This window comes from Rhincodon typus, chromosome 3, assembly GCF_021869965.1.
Source record: "Rhincodon typus isolate 14 chromosome 3, sRhiTyp1.1, whole genome shotgun sequence".
NCBI classification, from domain to species: Eukaryota; Metazoa; Chordata; class Chondrichthyes; order Orectolobiformes; family Rhincodontidae; genus Rhincodon; species Rhincodon typus.
The window spans coordinates 127337216-127346379 of NC_063334.1; the positions used below are offsets into that span (position 1 = coordinate 127337216).

Genomic DNA, 9164 nt, shown 5'->3' on the forward strand with positions numbered 1-9164 from the left:
GTGTGTGTGTGTGTTTGGGTGGGTGTGGGTGTTTGGTTCTGTGGGTGAGGGTGTGTGTGTGTGTTTGGGTGGGTGTGGGTGTTTGGTTCTGTGGGTGAGGGTGTGGGTGTGTTTGGGTGGGTGTGGGTGTTTGGTTCTGTGTGAGTGTGTGTTTGGGTGGGTGTGGGTGTTTGGTTCTGTGGGTGTGGGTGTGTTTGGGTGGGTGTGGGTGTTTGGTTCTGTGGCAGTGTGTGTGTGGGTGAGAGTGTGAGAGGGTGTGGGCGCTTGGTTAACAGATTCTAGTTGCAGGTAAACAATTATGAATCATTGCTATATGTCTCCGGGAATTAAAATGCTAATCCCCTTATAAACACCCTTATAAACACCCTTATAAACCACACACACACAAACCCACACAACCAAACACCCATACCCACCCAAACACACTCACACCCGCACCCATGCCCACACTCTCACCACAGAACCAAACACCCCACACTTTCGCACACTCTTACTCACACTAAACATCGTTCACTGGTCCCTGTTCACAGGGTTTGTTGTGATAGTTCTTGTGCTGATCAGACACTGCTTCTCAATCTTCCTCCTCTAGATACTTGCACTGATTTACAAGAGGCACAGGATTACTGGTTCACTTATGAATGGCCCCTGACTTATTAATTTTTCATCAGATTTAAGGTGTTTTGTTTTGCAGCAGACCTGTTAATCTGGTCCAATCAGGGAGCCCTGGCTGACAGACACAAACAGGAGTGTCAAGGGCTCTGTTCGCTCGGAGGGAACTGGATCAGTGTCAAAAACCATGCATTTGTAAATAAAGAACAAAGAAAATTACAGCACAGGAACAAGCCCTTCGGCCCTCCAAGCCTGCACCGACATGCTGCCTGTCACAACTAAAACCCTCTAACCTTCCGGGGACCGTATCCCTCTGTTCCCATCCTATTCATGTTTTTGTCAAGGCTCCCTTTAAAAGTCACTGTCTTGGTGATGAGATCCCGGTCCCTGTGTAGTTATTTCACCCAACGGCTGCAACATTTTACATGGAGTTTTGAGATGATCAGCTGAAATCAAGGTGGGAGGAAATCAGCTGAGCACAGGCAGGGAAGTCCTGAAATAGAACAAACAGGAAGTGTAGTGATTAGGAAAATAGTTTCCAGATTATTAATTGGTAATTTTTTTCTAAAATTGTCAGACGAGAATTCAAATTTCACTCGTTGCTGATAGAAAGTTCTGTAATCGATTAATCTTCAGGTTGAGATGTTTTTTCATTTTCTGATTGTTTAATATGTTTGTTTATTTTCTGATTTGCTCATTCACCTGCTTCAGCCGAGTCTCCAAAAAGCAAAAGAAGAAACAAAAGCAGAAGGTAAGAAATTGCTCTGACTGGCACTTAGTGCAGGAAGGATCTAGTGGGTTCACCTTATGTCAGTGCTCCCACGCCCTGTTCCCCGCTCCTGTCTCCCTGGTCCCGGTTCCCTGCTCTTCCCTGTCTGCTCCCCTCCCCTGAACCGTCTCCCCCCACATTCCTTCCCCACCTTCCCAACAACTTCCTCCTACCCCACTCCCTGAACAGCACTGCAGTCAACAACACTGAACAAAAACACCTAGTCTGCTCGACTAATAATCCCAAACAAAAACCGAAATTGCTGGGGAAACTCAGCAGGTCTGGCAACATCTGGAGAGAGAAACAAAGTTAACGTTTTAGTTCCAGTGACCCTTCTTCAGAACTGATTGTAGCTCTCAAGACGTTGGTATATATGCTGAAGGTGGGGCAGAGGATAGAGGAAGGAGTAAACGATCGTTGGAGTTGGGACCCAGAGAGAGAAAGAACAGCAGTTGGGCAGAAAAAGGAATGGGTAATAGTCAACCTGGGAGAAAGTAAAGCTGCTAATTCTCTGTTTCCATCACATCTGTTCCTCCAGTGGGGGGGCTCCGAAATATTCACCCTTTTCCTCAACCGAGGGTTCCCCAGCACCGTTGTCGACAGGGCCCTCAGCTGGGACCGACCCATCTCCTGCACTTGCGCCCTCACCCCTTCTCTTCCCTCCCGTAACAGCGATGGGTTCCCCTTGTCCTCATCTGCGTCCACATCCAGAAGATCATCAGATGCCATTTCCACCACCTCCAGTGAGATACCACCACCAAACACATACTCCCCTCCCCTCCCTTGTCCGCCTTTCGCAGGGACCGTTCCCTCCGGGACACCTTGGTCCACACTTCCTTCACTCCCAACACCTCTCCACAGCCATACGGCACCTTCCCTTGTAACCGGCGAAGGTGCAACACCTGCCCATTCACTTGTGCTCTCCTCAATATCCAAGGCCCCAAAAACATTTTCCAGATGAAGCAGTGATTTACCTACACTTCAATCAATCTAGTCTACTGCGTTTGTTGCTCATGATGTGGTCTGCTCTACATCAGGAAGACAAAACACAGAGGGACGGCTGCTTTGTGAACACCTACATTTTGTCCGCAAAAATGACCCTGAGCTTCCAGTTACCTGCCACTTCAACATAACACCGTGTTCTCTGGCCAACATCTGTCTTGGGCTCGTTGCAGTCCTCTAGTGAAGCTCAGCGCAAGCTAGAAGAACAGCGCCTTGTTTTCGCTTGGGGACACTGCGGACTTCCGGACTCTGTTTTGAGTTCAATAGTTTTAGGGCATGAGCACCTTCTTCCATGTCCTTACTCAATCCTCATAACACCAGACCTTGCTGTCACATGGGGCTGCTTTCACCCCAGCCAACCCATTGTCACCCACTAATAGACCCCAACAGCAGCTTTTCCTTCTCCCCTGCTCACCATTATCCATTTCACATTTACATCTTTTTCCTAGCTGCAATCAGTTCTGAAGAACAAAGAACAGCACAAGAGCACCCCTTTCAACCCTCCAAGCCTGTGCCAACACATGATGCCTTTCTGAACTAAAACTGTCTTTTCTCTATGTAGTCTGTATCCCCTGTTTCCTAACTATTCATATATCTGTCAATGTGCCTCTTAAACAATGCTATTGTATTGCAAATGGACAAACTTGGCTTGTTTTCACTTGAGATAACCGGGTGTAGAGCTGGATGAACACAGCAGGCCAAGCAGCATCAGAGGAGCAGGAAGGCTGATGTTTCAGGTCTTCAGACCCTTCTTCAGAAAAAATTTTCACTTGAATGTTAAGGGATGAGGGGGCGACCCGATAGAAGTTTACAAAGTTAAGAGAGGCATGGGTAGAATGGATAGTCAGTCTTTTTTTCCCAGGGTAGAAATGTCAGTTACTGGGGAACATAGGTTTAAAGTAAAAAGGGAAAGTTTAAACGAGATGTGAGAGGCAAGTTTTTTTTTAAACAGGGTGGCAAGTGCCTGGAATGTGTTGCCAGAGGAGGTGGTAGAAGCAGACACAATAGCCTTTGTTTAAATTAGCTCATCTCATCTCTATGCTGAGTCAATTAAAGCAGCCCCCATCCATACCCAACCCATTTGTCTAAACTTTGAAAATCTGGAATGTGGGATAGTTTCATTCCCAAGGCCAGTTGGACTTTAGCTGTCCAATTTATACACCTCACTCTGTGCTCTGTCCTAGATCTTCAGTGAGAGTTCCCCTGAAGCCACAGACTCCCAGAGCATCACTAGCTCTACCCCTCACTCCGAGGACAGGAACAGGGTAGTGGTGGAGGAGGAGGTGAGATTAGCTGACAGCTGCAAACTGCATCAAGCCCAGAAACCAGACTGTCATTCGGCAGAGCAAGAGGAAGTTTCACGCTGTATAGATCAGCAGCAAGAGACTCGAGCAGAGGAGATCACAGCAACTTCACAAAGGTATGACACTCACTGTGATGTTTGTCTTTTTAACTTGGCTGCTTGTTTTTCTGTCCTGTGGTCATGCTGTTTATAGCTGTAATGTAACATTTTTCTCTTCATTTCTGTATTCTGTAACTAAGGTTGTACCTATTTACCTTTGTACCTAAGTTAGCACTGTAAGTGGCGACGTTTAAACTTTTCACTGTAACCATTTGGGTATGTGTGACAATAACGTTAAATCAGTGCACTCAGCTGAGCCCCTGGATTTGGGCGGATTTCAGAATGGGATGTGCAGAAGAAAATGTTTAAACTATGGACTGTCAGTCCCTTTTCACCCGACCTCAGGGATCAGGAATCTCCCCCTTTAAATGGGACTGGGGGATCAGGAATCTCCCCCTTTAAATGGGACTGGGGGATCAGGAATCTCCCCCTTTAAATGGGACTGCGGGATCAGGAATCTCCCCCTTTCAATGGGACTGGGGGATCAGGAATCTCCCCCTTTGAATAGAAATCATGGATTGGGGATCTTATTCTCCTTTAAACCAAGTTCGGGAAACCATCCCTATTAGCTGAGCTTGGCCAGTGGGTATTGTGAAGGTGTGTGGAGCAGGTCCAACCTGCTGTATTTGGGCAGGGGATTGGATGGGGCTGGAGCTGTGTAATTGGAGCCCAGGGTGTTTGGGAGTTCAGTTCATCAAACCATGAAAGGATGGGGAGGATTGTGATTTGTTTGAGGGTCAGCGGTTAATTCTCTGAATTGTATTTTTTCTCTTTCAGCTTCTCAAAAGCTAAACGAAGAAAGGGAAAAGACCAGAAGAAGGGAACGAAAGTTGCTGGTGTGGAGAAAGCTCAGGTCAGTGGCAGGGATGGAGTAGAGGGGGGAGGTCAGGGGAAAGGGGAAGACAGTGGGTGATGAGATCGGGTGTGAGACTGCAGAGAAGACAGGCTAGGGCATGGGCATGGGCACAGCGAGAGAGCAGTGGGATGGGATATAAAGGCATATTCGGGGGTCAGACCTACAGAAAGGTTTGATGGAGAGGGAAACACTGCAGATAATGACCATCAGTATTGATCTGGCAGGATGGGGGCTGTGAACTGTAATCCAAGATCCAATTCCCAGGAAATCAGCAACTTCATCAAGGTGTGGCATTTACCTGAGACCCTGGAGTTGAACATAGAACATTACAGCGCAGTACAGGCCCTTTGGCCCTCGATGTTGTGCCGACCTGTGAAACCAATCTGAAGCCCATCTAACCTAAACTGTTCCATTATCATCCATATGTTTATCCAATGACCATTTAAATGCCCTTAAAGTTGGCGAGTCTACTATTTTTGCAGGCAGGGCATTCCACGCCCTTACTACTCTCTGAGTAAAGAACCTACCTCTGACATCTGTCCTATATCTATCACCCCTCAATTTAAAGCTATGTCCCCTCGTGCTAGCCATCACCATTGGGCGAATTTCAGAACAGGACATGCAGAAGGAAATGTTTAAACTAAGCCCCTTTCAAATGAGCACGGGGATCAGGAATCTCCCTTTAAAGTGAGCACAGGGATCTTGAATCCACACCTTGAACGATTCAATTCTCAACGCAGTGTGACAGTAGCAGGACAGTGCTTCTCCCTCTCTCGCTCAAACTGCCGCACTTGCTCTGTGCAACATCTGAAAGAGGAGCAGGAGGAGGCAGTTTAGACTCTCAAGCCTGCTACACCATTCAGTATGAATCTGGTTGATCTGATTGTAATGAAAGACGTAGAGAGTAACTAAAGCAAGTGTTGGCCCTCTGAGTGGTCAGTGTTGGCCGTTGAGAATGAAACCACTGAAGAGGATTTTGAAAGTTTCCCACAGACACTTGAAAATCAAGAGGTGAATAGGAGGGAGGAACTTGGCTTAATCAGCAGGGACAGGGAATGGGGGAGTTATTACCCTGGGCTGACATGACACTGGGACCTGATACTCTGCATCCTCAGCTTATGACAGAAGTGGCTGCAGAGACAGTAATCTCACCAAAATGCTTTAGATTCTGCACAGGCTCCAGCAGGTTGGAGAATACCTGATTGCCAAAAGTAGGGGGACAAAGCAGGGAACTCCCATCTGCCACACAAGGTGCTCACTCCATTATGAAGCCAATTATAACAGGGTACTTCAAAAGAATTGTCATGAGATCAGGCAAAGCCAGCATGATTTTGTGAAGGGAAAATTATGTTAATCTATTTATGAGAGTTCTTTATTCAAATGCTTGTCAACCCCTCAAAGGGGAGCTGGTAGATAACGTATACTTAGATTTCCAAATGGCATTTAAGACCATAAGTAGGCCATTCAGCCCACAGAGTCTGCTCCACCATTTGATGACATCATGGCTGATCTAATCATTCTCAACTCCACTTTCCTGCCTTTTCCCCATAACCCTTGATTCCCTTCCTGATTTTAAAAACCTGTCTGTCTTAGGTTTGAATATTCTTAATGACCCAGCCTCGACAGGCCACTGCAGGAAACCTTTGACAGTAAGTACCTGTCTAAAGTTGACTCAGGATAATATTGTTTTATGTTAACATTAATAAGATAGTGACAAAAAAAAAGACTGTGGATGCTGGAAATCAGAAATTACTGGAAAAACTCAGCAGGTCTGGCAGCATCTGTGGAGAGAAAGCAGAGTTAATGTTTCACATCCAGTGACCCTTCTTCAGAACATGATACTGCAAACCTGCTGAATAAAACAATATTATCCTGAGTCAACTTTAGACAGGCACTTACTGTCAAAGATGTGGTGATGTTGTTAAATGGGCTGTTGCTCTTCAGCCCGAATGAAATGTCCTTCAGGCTGGCACTAAGTGGGCAACACTGCTCCATCTCAGCTGCTGAGAACTGTTTAACTCTCTCCTTTCTGCTGTCCCTATGTTACACCACCATGAATGGTTTCCTGTATCACAGTGCTGTAGCCAGCTTGCTCGCCCATCCTTCAGTACAGAAGGTGGACGCTTGGGCCATTGTGCCTCCACTGTTTATTATCTAGTATCAATCTCCTATGTGTTCTACATCTCTGTACATACCATTTCTATCCAAATAATCATATGATGCTCTGTGACAGCACCTGCTCTCTGTTCGCTGAGTCACCTCACTTCTGAGATTCCGGGGGGTCTCGCTCTGGCTCCAGCTGTACTAAGTCATGAGCTGCTATCTTTGTGCTTGCTTACATTGTGCATTCAGCAGGACTACCTCTATTAATACTGTTGGCAATGCCATAGAACTCAGCTGTGCACTGCTGACTAGAAAACACAGTATTAGTAAGAACTTCAGAACTAGGAGCAGGAGGGGGCAAGTCAGCTCCTTAAGCCTACTCCACCATTCAGTATGAATCTGGTTGATCTCAACTTGGCCTCAACTCCACTTTCCTGCCCACTTCCGACAACTCTCATTCTAGATTCCTCATGGTGAGGCAAATATCTTCTCAATGTCTGCTTTGTCAGTCCCTTTTAGCATCTTATATACCGCAATTAGACCACCTCTCATTCTTCTAAACTCCAGAGAATATCGGCCTAAACTGCATAAGACACACGTCATTTCAGGAATCAATCCAGTGAACCTCCTCTGAACGAATTTCCCTTCAAATAAGGGAATTGCAATACACAGGTGCAATCTCACTAATGCCTTGTACAGTTGCAGCAGCCATTCCCTACTTTTACACTCTATTCCTTTCACAACAAATACCAGCATTCCCTTTGCCTTCCCTATTACCCGCTGTACCTGTATACTAGCTTCTTGCAATTCATACATGAGGACACCCAGTTGCCTCTGCAGTGAAGCGCTGTGAAATTTCTCTCCATTTAGATAATAAGATGCCTTTTAATTCCTGCTATGTCTACAGGATCCCCATTGCTTGTTCCATCTTCAAAGAGTTCTAACAAACTAGTCAAACATGATTTACCCTTCATAAAACCGTGCTGACTCTGATGGATAGTATTTTGACTTTCCAAATGTCCTGTAATTGTTTCCTTAATAATGGGTTTGAACAATTTCCCAATGACACATGTTAAACCAAGCTTCCTACTTTCTGCCTCCCTCCTGTTTTCAATACGGGTATTAAATTAGCATTTTTCTAATCCACTGGTAGCTTTCCTGCATCCAGGGAATTTTGGAATATCATTACCAATGGATGTATCTCTTCTGATACTTGCTTTAAGACCCCTATCCAGTCTTAGAGACTTGTTTGCCTTTAATCCCAGTAATTTGCCCAATACTTTTCCCTGGTGATGATTGTTCAGAGTTCCTCCTTCCATGTTATGTGTTACTGTTGGGTTGGTGCAGGTGTCCTATGCTGTGAAAACTGAAGCACAATATTGATTTAGTGACTCTGCCATTTCTGTGCTGCCCACTATTACCATCCCAGTCTCATCCTCTAAGGGATATTCTGAGGGACCTACATTCACTTTAGCTACTCTCTTCCCTGTCACATAATTACAGAAGCTTTTGCATTTTTCATAGAACCCTAGAATCCCTGCAGTGTGGAAACAGGTCCTTCGGCCCAACACGTCCACACCGACCCTCAGAGCATCCCACCCAGACCCGTCCCCCTATAACCTACCTAATCTACACATCTCTGAACACTACAGGCAATTTAGCATAGCCAATCCACCTAACCTGCACATCTTTGGACTGTGGGAGGAAACCAGAGCACCCAGAGGAAACCCACGCAGACACGGGGAGAATGTGCAAACTCCACACAGACAGTCGCCTGAGGGTAGATAATTCCAGTACAACACCCTCAGTCCTGCATTGGCTGCTCCCTTCTCATAGTTGTCCCCTTATTTGTGTGCCTGAAGTTAGATTCCTGACTCTGACCTATTACTTATTCTGGAAACTTTAATCACCTCTGCTGACCACACCACCACACCCCCCCCTCACCACCCCACTACCACCTATAACATTGTCCATAATTTTTCATGCAAATGAACCCCCACCCCCAACCCCATTTACTTTAAAACCTTACCCACTGCCCTACTTATGCGATTTGCCAGGACTCTGGTCCCAGCATGATTCAGGTGGAACCCATCCCATTGGAACAGCTCCCTCCTTCCCTGCACTGGTGCCAATGTCCCGGAAATTCACTCCCATTTCTCCCATACCACACACTGAGCCATACACCTACCTCTTTAATCTTGTTGACCCTGTGCCAATTTGCTTGTGGCTCAGGTGGTAATCAAGAGATTATTACCTTTTTTGGGTCTGCTTTTCAATGCAGCCCCTGGCTTCTCATATTCCCTCAGGAGAACCTCTTTCCTCTCCCTACTGTTGGTACTTGTGTGGACCACAACAACTGGATCTTTCCCGTCCCACTCCAAGTTCCTCTGCAGCCCAGGTGAGATATCCTGACCCCGGGCACC

At 46.2% G+C, this 9164-nt stretch overlaps 1 protein-coding gene across 1 annotated transcript in view; it reads left to right on the top strand.

Moving 5' to 3' along the window:
* Positions 1 to 9164, top strand: part of dnajc21 (DnaJ heat shock protein family (Hsp40) member C21) — a 17631-nt gene that overhangs the window by 6915 nt on the left and 1552 nt on the right. Inside the window, exons 8-10 of the mRNA XM_048594292.1 lie at positions 1321 to 1360; positions 3565 to 3800; positions 4560 to 4635. Of these exons, the coding sequence (XP_048450249.1) occupies positions 1321 to 1360; positions 3565 to 3800; positions 4560 to 4635 (352 nt within the window). The remainder of the gene's footprint in view (positions 1 to 1320; positions 1361 to 3564; positions 3801 to 4559; positions 4636 to 9164) is intronic.